The sequence below is a fragment of the Pollicipes pollicipes genome, unplaced genomic scaffold (genome assembly GCF_011947565.3).
Source record: "Pollicipes pollicipes isolate AB1234 unplaced genomic scaffold, Ppol_2.1 Scaffold_4881;HRSCAF=5763_pilon_pilon_pilon, whole genome shotgun sequence".
Taxonomy (NCBI): Eukaryota; Metazoa; Arthropoda; class Thecostraca; order Pollicipedomorpha; family Pollicipedidae; genus Pollicipes; species Pollicipes pollicipes.
This window is the reverse complement of record NW_023596576.1, coordinates 1348321-1365367: the sequence shown is the minus strand read 5'-3', so window position 1 is coordinate 1365367 and position 17047 is coordinate 1348321. Positions and strand designations below refer to the sequence as shown.

General features: G+C 54.3%; 2 protein-coding genes across 2 annotated transcripts; both read right to left on the bottom strand.

The window, feature by feature from the left end:
- Positions 1 to 3493: 3493 nt before the first annotated feature.
- On the bottom strand, positions 3494 to 5694 carry LOC119099755 (alpha-1A adrenergic receptor). The gene is made up of 3 exons (XM_037222818.1): positions 5614 to 5694; positions 4502 to 4654; positions 3494 to 3831 (listed from the first exon to the last, which is right to left on the bottom strand). The coding sequence occupies exons 1-3, from the start codon at positions 5665 to 5667 to the stop codon at positions 3652 to 3654; spliced, it is 387 nt and encodes a 128-aa protein (XP_037078713.1). The 5' UTR covers positions 5668 to 5694; the 3' UTR covers positions 3494 to 3651.
- Positions 5695 to 6032: 338 nt separating this feature from the next.
- LOC119101724 (muscarinic acetylcholine receptor M1-like) lies at positions 6033 to 8277 on the bottom strand. Its single transcript, XM_037225142.1, has 3 exons — positions 7934 to 8277; positions 6507 to 6702; positions 6033 to 6047 (listed from the first exon to the last, which is right to left on the bottom strand). The coding sequence occupies exons 1-3, from the start codon at positions 8275 to 8277 to the stop codon at positions 6033 to 6035; spliced, it is 555 nt and encodes a 184-aa protein (XP_037081037.1).
- Positions 8278 to 17047: the final 8770 nt, after the last annotated feature.

The following is a 17047-nucleotide window of genomic DNA, read 5'->3' as shown; positions in this document are numbered from 1 at the left end:
AATCACATTGGCACGCAATAGTCTGCAGATAACGACAAGGGTGCCCCTACGCAAACAGTGAGTAAATGACTATGCACTTCTTAATGGTCGACGCTACCTATTACATGTCTAAAAGCTACGACGGCTCGGCATGCCACGCCATTTCTACAACACCGCTGCTGTAACGCGCATGGAGCAATGAGCTCATCACAACATTGCCAAGTCATAAACACACTGTGCGAATCTATGCATCGTCACGAAACCGCAAACCATATAATTAGCTCCCAAACTAGCCGATGAAGTAACGTGGATGACTAGACCAGACTCCCGAGACAACATTTTATGGCCACACCAATTACACTGGGTTGTTGGTGGTGATCCTATCACCTTACCTTGCATAAGCGACTTAGTAAACGTAGCGACTTCGCAACGTTTTTTCCCCTTTCTATACAAAAAATATTTTATCTGGTATCCCCAAACCCGTCACGTTGGAGAACACCCAGGTTTTTAAAGTTAATTCTCTAAGCCCAGCTCTAAAGGCGTATTATTAAGTTTAAAAAATTGACTTGTTCTCCTGGGCGGAGCTCAACAAACCGTTGTGAGCGTGCAAGCGATGCGGGTAAATAAATGGCAGGCTAGACCACACCCGGGCCTCTCTAGTTTGCTTGGTTGTTCGCTTGTTTGCAGTGGAATTCGTGAACTTCTCCCAGTCACAAAAACGTACTGTACCGAGCAATAGCTCAACATAATCGCAGCTCGAGACAAAAGCTAAGGTTAAGTACCCGAAGCATCGGCGTAATCTTGTTGGCAGTAACACAAACAAATCAGTTCTGTGAGTTGTCGCATAGCCTAAGCGCTGCCTAACCCACAACGATGTTGCTGAACCATCGCCCGATGCAGGACGTATCGAGCTAAGCAAGAAGCGTGCAAGAAACAATGCATTTTAGACGCCGACATAAACTTATGAAATCTCACACTACATCTAATGAATATTATGAATGCTTTCATTTGCAGTGTGTAGTTGTTCTTTGCGCTAGTTTCTCTCTGCGTTCCGCGCGATACCTCCAGCTAAATACTTCTTGTAACGAGGTATGAGTAAATACTTTCAGGATACTCCTTTGCATTTCAATCATGAACAGACTCAAGCGAGATCATTTGGTATTTGCTGTAAGATTTCCCCACGTGCGCCAGTAACCTGACTGCGGCCGACTCTTGTGAGTCGAGGCACCTGACTGTGTTCGCAAGTTGTCACGCGGGGCTACATCATAACGCATATTTTCTTGTAACTATAACCAAGGTGCAGAAACAACGTCAAGCGCCTAAAAACCAGCCTAGTGGCTGCCATTAACCTGCTCGAAATTCCCCAATCACATGTGGAAAGGGACTTCAAACGTGATTCACTTAAATGCCATATGATTGAGTGCATGACTGAGAATCTCTCTAATGAGACGGTAGCCTGACAATCGCGGGTCTTGCCATCAAATTCAGAGGCCAAATATGTAGCCTCTGCCCGTGACGTCCCGTTGGTGACCACCAGTTGCCAGTGGTGTATTTGTCGGTGTCTGCCAACTATGAATGGTAGACTCGCAAAAGAAGCGCATGTCTTTCTTCCCTTTGACACATTTGACATGCATGCAAACCTCTTGTACATGCATGGTTAGTAATTCCCAGCTGAAAGTGACACGTGTTGGATGAAGAGACATTGACAGGCGCGTTGGTGACCGCGGACTATACGAGATACTGCCCCCTTCCCTGGCCCCAATACCAGCACTACAGTTTGCTTGTTGGCCGTGCCATGCTGCACCATACCTGTCCATTACTCAAGCACAACACGCACCAACGTCATGGGAAAGTCTCGGCCTCGTGCGCCGTCCTGCACTCCCACATGTCCTGCAACCGCCTCTTGTAAAACCGCCTCCAACAGAGGGTCTTTATTGAATCATGACCTATACCAATAGTACAGGTCATGGACCAATCGGCATAGAGAACAGATTGGAATATGGCCTGGTCAAGAGGTGTTCTTTTGATCAGGAGCCAAACAGCCTGCTGCCCCTCTGATGAAAAATCAGCAGCAGGTATTGCCCGGCTGAGGCAGTCCTATCTGAGGCAAGCATTAGTCTGCAATATCTTGAGTCTACGATGTATCATCACGACCCACCTCACTACGAGTATGCCTCCCAGCCATTTGCATCCATCTGCACAAACCCATGAATCATCGCTGAGATGACTACCGGCACCACCATTCGCCTGAGCCTCAACATGGAGCGGAGGTCCAACATAGGCAGCCCGTCTCCCACCTGAGCTTCCACATCGCTCTGTGGGGCCTGCCGAGTCTCCCCCAGGTCGGAGCGGAGGTCCAACACAGGCGGCCCGTCTCCCACCTGAGCCTCGACATCGCTCTGTGGGGCCTGCCGAGTCTCCCCCAGGTCGGAGTGGAGGTCCAACACAGGCGGCCCGTCTCCCACCTGCGCTTCCACATCGCTCTGTGGGACCTGCCGAGGCTCCCCCAGGTCGGAGCGGAGGTCCGACACAGGCAGCCCGTCTCCCACCTGAGCCTCGACCTCGCTCTGTGGGGCCTGCCGAGTCTCCCCCAGGTCGGAGCGGAGGTCCGGCACAGGCAGCCCGTCGTCTCCCACCTGAGCCTCGACATCGCTCTGAGGGGCCTGCCGAGTCTCTCCCAGGTCGGAGCGGAGGTCCGACACAGGCAGCCCGTCTCCCACCTGAGCCTCGACATCGCTCTGTGGGGCCTGCCGAGTCTCCCCCAGGTCGGAGCGGAGGTCCGGCACAGGCAGCCCGTCTCCCACCTGAGCCTCGACATCGCTCTGTGCGACCCGCCGATATTCCTGTCCCCAGCTCGAAGCGGAGGCCCCACACAGGCAGTCCGTCTCCCACCTGAGCCTGGACATCGCTCTGCGGGACCCACCCTGCTACTTCCCATATTACATATAAGAGCCTGTGCTGCTGCGAGCGGCTCGCGCATGTGTGTGTCCACACGAACCACCATAACGCTCGGAAACATCGACTGTTCCGAGCTGAAGGTGCCCAGTTCTTCCCAAGAGATCCCTGGGTGCGGTGGTTGCTCACCCCACCGCACATCCGCAAATGACGATGATCAACCTCACGTTAGCGCCGGGGCGGAGTTGAACAATACCCTCATGTGACCTCTCGGACCAGGCGATTGCCAGTTCCAGGGTACCTGCATAAAGCACTGTAGTTCCGTTGCAATTAACTTGAATAAGTTGGGAAGAATAACGGGACATTTTTTTGAATTAGTGCTGAGTTACTGCTGTTGCTGTTGTCAACTGGTGGCCCGAGTTTCGGCTTTCATCGTTGATCAAATGCGAGTACCTGCAAATGGCGACAAATAATGCAAACGAGGTAACCGGACAAAAAGTGCACCTGCAGTGACACTGCGGACCCGGGGATATTGCAACTGAATATCTTTTTCGTGTCTAACAAACGGATGTTCTAAGTTTGAAAGCTAAGACACATATTTGAGGTCAAGTCGGGGACGGTTGTGTATAAAGTCATACTATAATGTTCCTATTCTTCAAACATTACCACGCCACGACCAAATATCACTGTCAATTGCGGACACCCGGCGGTCCCGTGTCACTCGGGGCCGAACGTGACAGACAGCCACGACTCGTCCTCGAGAGCCGTGCCGCAGGCTCAGCCCCCCGACGGCGGGTCCCGGCAGGTGAGGATGTAGAAGACCTTGATGTAGGCGGCGCGGAACTCAGCACTGCTGATGCCGTACAGCACGGGGTTTACCGCCGAGTTGATGTACGCCATCCAGTAGGAGAACTCGACGAACCAGCCGGGGAAGAAGTCTGGATACCATGCGCTTATCTGCAAGAGAATAAACGTTTCCCATGCGGTCGGATATTACATTCAAAGCATTACATATGACCAATAGAAGCGTTTACAAAAAAGCAAAACAATCGAGCTGTTTAGATATTTGAACAACAGGGTCAAGTATCGTATTGATGCCCCACCACGATTCGGCAGATCGTGGTGAGGATCGATGCCAAGATACGAACCACTAACACACTTTCGGTGGGCTAGGGGGACAGGGGTCCATGAGTAGGGTCTGTCTGGGATCGAAGCCAACGTTCCGACACGCAACCCTCACATCGACACCTGGCGCTTAGATCAGGCTCGCCTCTGAGCTCACACTCCAATTCGAACGCTCTGATCTAAAGCAACATTGTAGTTATGCTTGCACTGGGCGTTGGGTTACTTGATTGCTTTATCCGCGGAGAGTTGTGACAACAAAAACCTGGCATAAATGCAATGATTCGTCCAGCTACCGAAGATCGACGCCGTGCCACATTCCTGGTGTTCTGAGTGATCAGTTTGGTTCACTCAGGAAAATGTTTCGCTCTGAATGCGCTGTTGTCGGCTTCAAACCATGCTGCGTATGATGGAATATGCGGTAATGCTGGTTAGGGACACTGAATGCAAATTTGTGTCAACATTGCTACGAAATATACATTAACAAGCTGTTTGGTTGGCTTACCACGAAGAGCAGATAGAACGGTACCCAGCAGACTGTAAAGACACCAATAATGGATAGAAGCGTCATCACAGCCTTCTGTTCCCGTTTTCTTCTCATCTCTTCCTTCTCGTCGACAACGGCTACTGCCTTCTTTTCTTCTCCGCCTCCTTCCACCTGGGCACATACACCAAACATTTAAGCAAACTGAAGCTACTAAAACTGTAGCCCACCAGCTGCAGATGTCCGCCAATAGCGGCTTGTGTTGATGAAATTGCAGCGTTCCATTCAGGAACCCCTGCTACGGCTTCGGCGGGCGCAAGATCGCAAATAATATTTTGTCTGAAGCTATGCTTCTTAGTCACCAGGCCTTCTGGTCTGACAGCATAAAACAAAGTCCACCGTCGCCCTATGGAATTTTGCTCCGAGCATATATTTTTATTTTATTGTAAGTTCAGAGTTCTTACGCTGCCGTTGTCGACCTTCAATATACAGGGAGGTGCTGGTTGCTCGATGTCATCAAGCAAACATTGATTTCAGCACTTGACGTATGAAACGTCGAGTGTGTCTGACGTTTGAAACGTCAATCGTGATTGAGAAATTGAAACGCCGAATGCGACAGCATGACCAATGTTTGATTGATACCTGGGTTTCAGCATTACCTCCTGGTATATTCAAAGCCGATAGCTACCAGCATACAAATTCTGAGAATTCATAATGACGGTGAACCGGGAGCTTAAAGCGTTTCTTGCTGATGCCAAGTAATATTACTTTTAAATTGGTTGAACTCCAGTGTAGTGATTCTTTATCATTCTCAACCTGACAAACAAAACTTTTTATCACAGCCCGGAGGGTACACGAAATAAGGCATCAGTCGCGGGTTCGTAGGTGATGATGAGGGGCCGGGCTTATTGATTGCTATAGCACAAAACATTCTATTCGAGCACCCACAAAGTGTATCCCATAAAAAGGATGGCACCATCACATGACTTCCTCTTAGTCCCAACATTCCTTTCTCCTGGTTAATCCTTAGAGAATATCTCCACCTGCGCACCATAGACAAGAAGCAGCAACGACACGTCTCTTTGCGATACCTCTCGGGGAAGTCAGTTCACAAATCATCATAACAAACGCACCGTCGCAACCTGCACCACCTTGCTGTCTCGGATCTTGCGGGCCCGTTTCTTCATCACGTAGAGGATTCGGCTGTACGCGCCAATCATGGTGAAAAAGGGTAGGTAGTAGCCCAGAAAGCCGACGTAGATTACCTGGCGAATGCAAACAATTCGGTACACAAGATGCAGAACTAAGCAGCCTTACACAAATGGAGGACATTTGGTAACACAGCGCATCGTAACTGATGTATAACTCCGTGAATAGAAGACATTCGATTCACACCATCCGTCCTGCTCATGCTATTACATCCCTGTGCATAATGCATTCAACATCCGTTATTTATCCATTTTACGTTCTTATTCTCAAGTACAGGTCGACCAATTATGTCCACTACAGAGGCTATGTTTCGTACCGTCACATTTTAAGGCAACGGAAAGCACTAGCATGCTGGTCCCTGTAAAACGCCGCGAATTCGGCGTATGTTGACAGTGCTAGAGCCGGCTGAAGGTCGGCCTCGGCTAACAACAATGCGACCGAGGTCTGTCTGCCTCTTAAAACTCTCAAGTTGGCTTGAGTTTTTCGAATCACGTTTGGGGAGGAAGGGATAGGTCATCCACTTTGATAATTTCAGCATCATGGTAAGTCATGGCACACAGCAAGGAAGGGGTGGGCCCCTGACTTTGGTAATTTCAGCATCATGGTAAGTCATGGCACACAGCAAGGAAGGGGTGGGCCCCTGACTTTGGTAATTTCAGCATCATGGTAAGTCATGGCACACGTAGCAAGGCATGAACACAAAGCATTGTTAATATCACCGATCCCATACTAGTTTGTGGCTTTGGAACCCATCGAGTCGCGCTAGTTTCTTCGTCAGGCTCCCCCAGCGGTTGGGCGGGCGTCGCTCGGCACTCACCAGGTAGCGGTTGCGTAGCGGGTCCCAGTAGCACTCGCCCACGGCGTACGCGTTGGCCACCCTGTCGTAAATGAAGGCCGGCAGCCAGATCGTGTTGACGACGCACCAGGTGAGGCCCAGCAGGATCAGACACTTCTTGACGCTGTACGTGTTGCGGTAGTGCGTGGACCACGTGACCGACCAAAATCGGTCAATACTGCCGGAGAGGCGGAGCCACAGTCAGGAGAGGCGTGGCATGGTGAACAGCGTAACAGGGTGTATGGTACGGTGACCTAGAGAGTAATGGGACAAGTGACACAGTAAGACAGAAGGTTAGGGAGCACATGGCAAGGCGAGACAGAGCTTGCTGTAGGTGGTGTGTAAGGGAGCACATGGCACGGTGAGACAGAGCTTGCTGTAGGTTGGTATGTGAGGGAGCACATGGCAAGGTGAGACAGAGCTTGTTGTAGGTTGGTATGTGAGGGAGCACATGGCAAGGTGAGACAGAGCTTGCTGTAGGTGGTATGTAAGGGAGCACATGGCACGGTGAGACAGAGCTTGCTGTAGGTTGGTATGTGAGGGAGCACATGGCAAGGTGAGACAGAGCTTGTAGGTTGGTATGGCCGCGTCACGGCTTAGGTCGTAGAAATGCCGGCCGTAGTACGATTGTGATGCACGTTACAGCAGCTGTGTTGCGGTGGTAACAGGACGATGTTGACCATGTTACAATGCATACGTATAGCTGTGGTAAAGGGATGGCGCCAGCCAGCAGCACGAGAGTGCTTCAGGTTACAGGATTTCGAAGGGAGTTTGGCTGATTCGGAGGGAATGTGAAGGCATGTGAGCAGTGAAATATGTACGGTGACCTGATCACTATCAGCGGTCAATACTGGACAAATTTACAGGTAATGTCGTCCCATGCAAGAGTCAACCTATCGCAATTCATTCAAGAGAACAGACCGTGTCGAAAGTGAATCCAGAGTGATTTATATATTACAACTGAGGCGCCCAGTGAACCGGAACCTGCGGCTTTGTGCAGCCCGTCGGCGGCCGGTGTGAACAACTCCCAGCTGCCACGCACTGACCCCATGAGACCGGCCCCCGCCAGGTCTGCGACACCCTGCCTGTCGGCGACGCACCGATCCCAGCATGCCAGTTAACCAACGGCGAGTTCAGCTCTGACCTCCGGGTGTGAAGGGTCGCTTGACACTCCGTAAAGTGTTTGTCGGTGGCTATCCGCCGCCATGGGGTGGACCGTTCGCGTGATCCCACCGCTACTGGCACGAGTTGGGTGACCATCATGCGACCAGTAACGCGCCGGCGAGGGAGGCCCCGCGGCCAATAAAGCCTTTGGCACCGAGCTTCGGCCGGGCTAACGGCGTGCCGTCCTCTGGGACATCCGAGCAATCACAGCCGGGTTTTCCGTGGCGACACGCCGAAGTCCTCACCTGATGGTCATCAACGTGAACACCGACTCGAACGTCATGGTGTAGTCGCTCCACACCCAGTAGCCACAAACAAAGGTGCTGAACGGGAAGTAGCCGTACAGGTTGTAGATGGCGAACAGTGACATCACTGAAATGCCCACGTTCATATCCGTGATGGCCAGATTGACGATATAATAGTTGAAGGGCGTCTGCAACTTCTTCTCCATCTTGACGGACAGTACCACGAGCAGGTTTCCGAAGATTGTTTCCAACATGACGAGCAACTGGAACACGAACAGCAGCGCCTTGGACGTACTCCACACGACGCCGCCCAGCTCGCCGGCATCCGCCGCCGTGTCGTTCATGGCTGACGCTACGCTGCAGCTCCCGGGTCGCGCGAGCTCAGTGTGGGCGGACGTCGCCTCGCCGGAGGGGCGCTGACGGTCTGCCTCGAGAGCCGCCGCTCCACTGCGTCGAGGCCACCGGCCGCCGGGGGAAGAGGCCACCCGATTGCCAATGGCACCACAAAACACCTGCCCCCGGCCCGGCCTCAGCTCGGCCGCTGCTCGATTATGCATTCGAGCGGTGTTTCGCGTGTGGAGCGCGCGGCTAAAAATACGAACGCGCCGCGTTTTAGGCACGCACACACGCGGGACGCCGACAGCGCGGCGATGACCTGTGCCGATCTGGCGGGTAACGGTGACACTCCCGTCAGCGAAAATAGCGCCATTAATGGATCGCTATCACGCCACAAAGAACCGGTCTGGTCTCAGTGCTCAGATGTCAGGTCTCTTCGTCGAACTCTTAACGACTGGTCCGCAGGAAGGGAAAGTCCGACTGCAAAGGATAAATCTGTATTTAGGCCTTCAAATGTTAAACAAATGATGGCTACCCCGGCCAGGCATAAACGCGTAATAATCAACGCAAAAAGCCAAACGAACAACAAACTCAATGCACACCGCTAGCAGCTCAAAGTACCCCAAAATATCAGGTTGCAGAAAGCACCTTCCCGCAAAATCGGCGTACAAGTGTGATGCGTAACTCGGCGCGTATATATAGGTACATCTCCGTGAACGTTACCCCAGTTTCATAATAGCTATACAATGCGGAGTCACTCGCGCACTGGCCCTACAACGTTTCAGAGTTCTGAAGTTCACAGCTTGTTTCACCCGCAGCGGCTGTGGTGGTGGCGGCCACTAGCGCCCATAGCGGCGGTCGGTGCAACCACTAGTCCCCGACTCCGCCGATGGCAGCGCGCAGATCGCTGGGTCCCGTGTCGCTTTGCGCCGCCTTGCTGGGCTGGTCGGCCGCGGCCGCCTTGGCGCCGTTGCTACGGCACGGCGGCGGCTCAGACGGCGGCGCCAGCAGCAGGCGCGTCTCGGCCGTCTGCAGGTGCGACTTGGAGGCGACGTAGCGCTCCTCCAGCGCCTGCCGGGAGCGTAAGCCTGTCAGACGAACGGACGGACAAGTACAATAATGAGTGGTGCAATAAATAAGTGCAATAATGAGTGGAAAAGTGCTATACACCATGGTCGGCGCATCTTTCCCGGAACGTGTCTGGTTTGCTCGTGAGGGGTGCCTCTCCCGACATCGACCAACCAGAGTCCACTCTTCACCCTCCAGCGTCTCTCCAACCGGGGAGGCCGGCGACACGGGGTCGCCGGCGCTACAGCTGCCGGCGGTGCGGCGGGCGCCGCGTACGCATACGAAGCATCCGAACCCGTTGCCGGTCTGCAAGTCAACCCAAATGGGTGGAGAATTGCAATAAACTGAGCCAGGTTGACACGGTCTGAGCTGATCTCACGATGAACCGCGTTTAAGTGGGAACGAGTCACTGCACTCGCGTAAGACACTCCAAGATGTGAGCTTTGGTAAATCTCCCGCGCCTCTCGAAAAGAGATGCGCCGGGAGCACTTGATGGAGATGATCCCTTTCTCTCGAGAGTACGCCGGACAAGCACGGTCAAATGTCGACAGAGCATAGGGTTGGGAATGTGCACGCGAACTTGCATTTTCAAGTAACCGGCGACTATTTCTAAAGGAAGATCCACACACTTGAAAGCAAGGATAATATTGTTTGTTGGGACCAGGTGCTCTCCTCTCCGGACCCTGACCCGATGAGCTTCCACGACACCGAAGCCAGACAGACCACCTACGATATCCTCATCGCTGACACCCTCCAGGTCAAAACAGTTAAAAATTCCGCGAGAACGGTTTTTCGTTTCGTGAGCAGTCACCGTGATGGGCAAAGTGACATCTCGCCTTCCATCTTGATCTCTGACCGTGTATGTAAATAAAGTTGCTTTCATTGTCATTTCCGCTTCCGCTCCATTAAAAAATTCCACCTCGATCGCTCCATTTCTGAGTTTGACACAGCGCGTCACCTTGCCAAGCCGATCACATCTGCTACGCCGCTGAAAGGGCGACAGACTGGACAAATATTTTTCGCTGCTGGAAAGCACGAGAATCCGGGGGCAAGACTGAGCAGCCTGCCTGGCAGTCCCCGGTACTCCCACTCTCCCACCTCTAGTCCGCTCCAACGGGGTGGAGCGGGAACCAGTCCGTGGCAGTGGCATTTCAGCGATGCCAGAGGGACCGCTTCGCCCCTCCGTTGAAGCAGAGGGACGGTCGTCCATCGTCGTTAGCCGAGCCGTTTGAGCTAACGTGTCATATCCGTTGGAGTTGGTTGAATGAGAATCCATGCGAATTTTCGGAAGCATTCGGCACCGGGGCTCCCCACCCACCACGGAGCCCAGCTGGGGGACGGTCCAACACTCCCTTGAGAGGTGGCCGCCGCCAGGGCTACCCCGGTGCTATACGGGGCAAACGACGCCTCCCACACGGTCAGGTGTAACCGGGAGACACTCCCCGACCTGACCGTTGTTCAGCGCCGCCGCCCCTTGGCCCCTTAAGCCGCTGCGCACGGCCATGTGCCCCAAGCGGAGATCCGCACGGAGCATTCAGCCGTAGCGCGAGCAACAAGCCGCTACACCCGCATGGGGCCCCACGGCACCCGCGCCCCTGGATATCCTGGTCAAAGTGGAGTATTGGGACGCGCCGTGTTTGACCCGTACGACGCGGCCCTCAGCCACCAGGATCCGATCAACCCGGGGACGCCAGCGAGGGGGCACGGCGACCCCGATAAAACAAGGATTAGGAGTGAGGGCGAGCCGGATGCAGGAAAGCGGGTAGTGGGAAGGGAGCGGGCGGGACAAAGAGCGGGAGCCCACGTACCGGCGGGTCGCTACGCCCTGAAAGGAACAGCTTGCGCTGTCCACCCGTTACCGGAGCTGGGACCCGAGGGGGCGCTAATCCCCTTCACCGGTCGAAGCCTGGGGGCACAGCCGACACCGTTTGAAGTTTTGGATCCGTCCGTATAAGTTATTTGTGTCCCCAGCACGACGCCACGCGCTCTAGCCCCATGCAACGGAACAAGTCAGGGTGCCAGGGTATGTTCCCTTGTTTCAGGCCAGCGAAGCGCCTACTCTGGGCGAAATCAGAAGCCATGGACGATATGGCTATATGCTGCACCTGCATCACGCTGCAAACAGGAATGCTACTGGCATCAAGCAGAGGGCTTATCCCAGCGCAAAAAGGGACGGAATGTTGATCCGGACCACCATGAAACACAGCTGGTGTTCGACGCGAGAAAACTGTATCATATGTCGGGTGAAAAGGGAATTGCCGCAGCTTAGGAGCATATCTCAGGCCAAGCATTTCTCGCCTAGCCGAAGGCGGCGGTTCGTTGACCTCAACAAGGAAGCTTGCGACAGGCGACGTTCGAAACGCTCCTGTGATGATACGGAGCACTGTGTGGTGGATAGTGTCCGAAGGACGCTTGCTTGACTCACTTGCGCTGTCATATACGAACCATGTGTAATCAAGCCTAGAACGGATAAGTGAACGACATAAAAGCATGAGCGTTTTCCTATCCGCACCATATGACACACGTGCCATACATTTCAAAAGGTTCAAAGCTTTAAAGCATCTGTCTCGTATGATTTTAAAATGCGCCTTACACGTGACAACTGTCGAGATATACCCCAATGCATCTGGTTACCGACTCAATAGGAATGGGCTGGTCGTAAAGACGGCGAGTCAAACCACCACATTGACGGTGGCGAGAGAAGTGCGTGGCGACCGCTTTCGCTGTGGAAAAGCAAAACCCAATAATGGTGCTGCACCTCTTCAAAAGGTTAACGGTCAGCTGGAGCTGGCGCTCCATTACATGCGGTCCCGATGCGCTGGTCCATATGGTAAAATCATCTGCGAAGAGAGCGCGGCCGACTGACTGGGGCATGACGCCAACAACGTCGTTTATCATGATAGAAAAAATCGCCACACTTAAAACACTCCCCTGAGGCACACCATCCACCTGTTGAAAAGGTGCTGACACCTCACTACCCACACGCACACGGAAGAAGCGTTCAGCCACGAAATTTTCCAAAAATGTGGCCATTATGACCACGTATGCCATGCTTGAAGAGTGCCAAGAGGATACTTCATCACCATGTGGTATCGTAAGCGGCTTCAATATCGAAAAAGGCGGCACTTACATGACGTTTCCCTGTCAAACCTTGCCGACTCCTAGCATCGAGTGTTAAACGGTGGTCCACCGTACTACGATTCTTCCTAAAACCGCACTGTGCGTCAGTAAAAATGTCATGCTGTTCTAAGAGCCACAGGAGTCGGACACTGGCCGTTTTCTCCATCAACTTAGAGAGTGACGATGTAAGTGCGATGGGTTGATAATGTAAGGGATTTAAACCACTCTTCCCTGGTTTCAAAAGAGAGACCACAGTAGCCTGTCGTCATGAGACCGGACAGTCGTCCCTAAGTGAATTAAGGATTAACCCGAACTAACAAAAAACTAACCCAAAGTGACTTCATGATTGTCAGCAAGACTTCCAACGTGCTTTCAGGAAGATGCTGAAGCATGTTGTTATGCACATCATCAGGACCTCTCTGACACGCATCGCAGCATGCCAACAGGCTTTGATTCAACCACGATAAAGGGACCATTATACGACATGTGTTCGGCACAAGGAAAGTCCATGCGTCCTTCTTCGTGTCGCATTCTTTGGCAAACAAACCACCGTTCCGTACTGACACCACGGCTGCGCTCCGAGATTGCTCGGCCGATCTCGTTTGCAACATCCACTGGGCGTATGACACCCCGGCCATTTACATGTAGTACAGGGAGTGGGGTAGAGCAGAACTGACCGGAAATTCGCTTGATCCGTGACCAGACCTGGGCAGTAGGTGTGAGACGGGTAAGTGTGCAGACGTAATCACGCCACAAATTGCGCTTCGCCTCCATGATCGCTCGACGCGCGAATGCCCTTGCTTTCCTAAACGCAATCAGATTGGCCGTGCTGTTCCTCCGATCGAAAGCTCGAGAAGCGCGTTTTCGCGCACGGATGGCGTCACGACACTCATTCATCCACCACGGAACGGGCGTGCAGCGTGGATTGCATGAGGTGCGGGGGATGCACCCGCCAGCACATTTCAAAAGCGGGACATTAAAATCCTCTGCAGAGGTTGACACACTGTCAAGATGTGTGGAATCCGACGCCTCCAGTCGAGTTTCAAAGTTCTTCCAATCGGCCTTTTTAAAATTACAAAGCTGGGTTCTGGTAGCTGGAACCTCTGCGCTACGGAATCTCAACGACACCGGAAAATGGTCACTTCCTTGTGGATCGTCGGCCACTGTCCACTCCAGGTGCGGCGCAAGCTGCGGGCTAGAAAGACTGAGATCAAGGGTTGATGTCCGTCCGGAAGGACGAGTTAAATGCGTCGGCTGCCAGGTGTTTGGAATACACAGGGAAGCGTCGTGGATAAAGCCTTCGCACAACCTCCCGCGTGTGTTTGTTTCATCACAGTCCCAGGCGGTGTGATGGGCGTTAAGGTCTCCTAACACTAAAAACGGCGGAGGAAGCTCAACCATCAGGCGCTTGAGTCCCAATGATGGAAAACTGGCGCCAGGTGGCAGGTACAATGAGCAGACTGTGGTGTTGCAACTGTTGAAATGAACACGTACTACTACAATCTGAAGCGACAATTTTGTGTCAAGTCTTCGGGCTGGCACGCTGTAATGAACGGCCCGGAGAACACCACCGTGCACAACAGCGTCAGCGGACATGTCCCTGCGGAAAACTGCCGAACCTTTTCAATGCGAAGTAGGAGTTCGGCGCCAGCTTTCTTTCTTGCAGAGCTACAGCTGCGGGACCCTCCGGCCAGCCTCAGAATTAGAAGAGTCTCACACTAAAAAGACGATATTTAACGAAATTGCACCGCTCCAAATAAAGCGCCAGATACCTCTGACCTGGAACCCTGTTCCACAGATCTGTGCCCCAGCCCGGGGCGGGACCTTGGGCTACCCCCGTCACCTGGAGACAGGGGCCCAGACGGGACGCGCTTGGTGCCAGCAAATCCTGAGCGTGGTGATGGCGGAGGGGGGATCACTGAGCTCCTGCCCACCACCTGGTGCCGAGATGGAGCCTCAACCGGTCTTCGTGGTGAGGGAGTATTGCTCCGGAGGCAGGCTCCTTTCCCGCCCCTGACAGCCTATTGGCTGCTTTGGCCGGTTCCTGCTCCGCCAGGCGTGCGCTTAGCCTCACGAGCGCGTCTGTCTGCCTCGTGGCGCTCTAGGGTCCCAAGCACTCGTCCAGAAGTGCTCGCAACGGGTGTCACCGGAGACGACGGCAGCTGGGCGCCGGATGGTGAGGCCGGCGAAGTCCGCAGGTCCCGGTCGCGCTGAACGACCGTCCATCCCTCCCTCTCCATCGGCGCGTCAGATGACGCCGCGGGGCTCGGCACCACGACAGGTACCGGGCACTCCGGCACCGAGGAGGTGGTCGCGGGGTCCATCTGGTTCACCGGGCGTCCGTCCCGCCGACACCATCGCCACGGTGGCCACAGCGGAGCTGGCCGCAGATAGAGGCGGCGATTCTGCCTGTTGTGTCGAGGTGTCCAGAGAAGTCGAATGCGGACAAAAGCCAATGGCAACACAGACAAACCGAAGGTTTTGAGGAGCTGAATAAGCTATGGGGCAGTCATCTGGTCCACCCGATTGCTATGTGGGGCTTGCAGTTTGGTCTTTGATGCACAACTGACCTTCGGATGGCTCTCTTCGTATGACCCCCTTGCCTCACGGAACGATATTTGCTTAGTGAGTTTCAGTGTGATTATCTCTTTCTCTTTGGCATAAGCGGTACAGGACCTATCGAACGTGGAGTGAGGGAACTGCTCTTCACCACAGTTTGCACACCATGGTTGGTCTGCGGTACAGTCGTCTATTGCATGGTCTGGTGAGGAACACTTACCACAAACAGCCTGCTTGCGCCAGGTGGTCCTTGCATGCCCAAACCGCTGACAACCGAAACATCCCATAGGGTTGGGAATAAAACGGCTCACTTTCACCCTCACATAGCCCAGTCTGATGTCCTGCGGTAGGTCAGTTCTATCAAAGGTAAGGACGATGTTGTTCGTAGGAATCAAGTCAGCACCACGCCGCACCTTGATCCGAAGACCGTCAGAAACCCAAAACTCGGCCAATCCTTCGACGATCTGCTCTTCACTCATACCCTTTAGGTCAAAACAATTAATCATGCCATTGGCATAATTTTTTGTCTTATGTATCTCTGCAGTCAAGGCGAGATACGTCTCGCTTACCCTATGCGTCCCACGCACTGCACACGAAAAGTGTAGCATCTATTTCTCGCTCAGCATTCTCTCCGTTGTTAAATTCCACCTCTCTGCTGCCGTCTCGAAGTTAATCGCATCGCACCACTGCGCCAAAACGGTCGCATCCATTCCAACGCCGAGATGGAGAAAGTGATGAAAGGGGTCTTTCAGTACTGCAAAGACCCGAGGAGCAGAGGCAGAACCACTGCAGCCGGACGCCACGACGGTCTGTCCCCCTTTCGGGGGCCGGGAGCTTTTAGCAGTTTGAGTTGCCATACAATGTACGATCACCTTTCGGCACCGTCCCCCCCCCTCCCCACCCACCACGGAGCCCATCTGAGGACGGCCCAACACTCCCTCGGGAGGTCACCGACAGGGCTACCCCGGTGCTATACAGGGCGAGCGACGCCTCCCACACGCCTGGTGTATCCGGGAGACTCCTTCCCGTTCTGACCGTGGTTCAGCGCCGCCGCCCAAAGCGGAGACCCGCACGGAGCACCCAGCCGCAGCACAAGCGACAAGCTACTAGACCCATGTGGGGTCCCACGGGCTCCCCGCGCCCCCGGATATCTTGGCCGAAGTGGAGTGTTGGGACGCGCGGCGACTGACCCGCAAGACGCGCCTTTCAGCCACCACGATCCGATCAACCCGAGGACGCGGGCGAGGGGACACGGCGACCCCAATAAAACAAGGATTAGGAGTGATGAGCGGGCCGGATGCGGGAAAGCGGGTAATGGGAAGAGAGCGGGAGGAACAAGGAGCGGGAGCTCACGAGCCGGCAGGGTCGCTACGCTCTGAGAGGAACAGCGTGCGCTGTCCACCCGTTACCGGAGCCAGGACCCGAGGGGGTGCTAGTCCCTACACCGACCGAGAGAATCGGCCTCAAGCTGAGAAAAGCCTAATCACAAGCTGCATATACTCTAAAATACAAAATGAGTGGGTACACAGAACCCATCTTATTGGCTGCAGATTAAAGGCCAGCCGTCTAAAGTCAGCTGTGCACTTATTTTTTCCCCAATAAAATGCCACTTGCTGCGTGATATACAAACGAAATTCACATTGTGAGGCATAAACCACCATTACCACAGGACAGCAGTCGACAGCAGCGCACCAAAAAATCACCCTCTCCCCGTCGATCCCCTGACGCCAGGGCGCCACGCCCTCACCTGCAGCTGCTCGTGGTGGCGCACGCGGACCGTCTCCAGGAGGCGGCGCAGCTCCGCGATGCACAGCTCGCGGTCGCGCACCTGCTCCTCCAGCCCAGAGGCGACGGCCTCGGCGCGACGGCGGCCCTCGTCGCCGGCGCCGGCCGGCGGCGCCGCCTCCAGCTGCGCCCAGGGCTCGCCGCCGGCGGCCGGGTCGGGCGCGACGGCCGGCGCCGGCCGCAGCTGGCCGACTGTCAGCAGGCGCCGTTCCAGGTCCAGCACGCGCGCCTGCCGCCGCATCGACA

Coding starts and splice junctions, on each gene's coding strand:
- LOC119101724 (XM_037225142.1), bottom strand. CDS start 8,277: ATGAACGACACGGCGGCGGATGCCGGCGAGCTGGGCGGCGTCGTGTGG. Junction 6,703..7,933: donor TTCACGTTGATGACCATCAG/GTGAGGACTTCG, acceptor CCTCTCCGGCAG/TATTGACCGATTTTGGTCGG.
- LOC119099755 (XM_037222818.1), bottom strand. CDS start 5,667: ATGAAGAAACGGGCCCGCAAGATCCGAGACAGCAAGGTGGTGCAGGTT. Junction 4,655..5,613: donor AGGTGGTGCAGGTTGCGACG/GTGCGTTTGTTA, acceptor GTATGTGCCCAG/GTGGAAGGAGGCGGAGAAGA. Junction 3,832..4,501: donor CGTTCTATCTGCTCTTCGTG/GTAAGCCAACCA, acceptor ATTCTCTTGCAG/ATAAGCGCATGGTATCCAGA.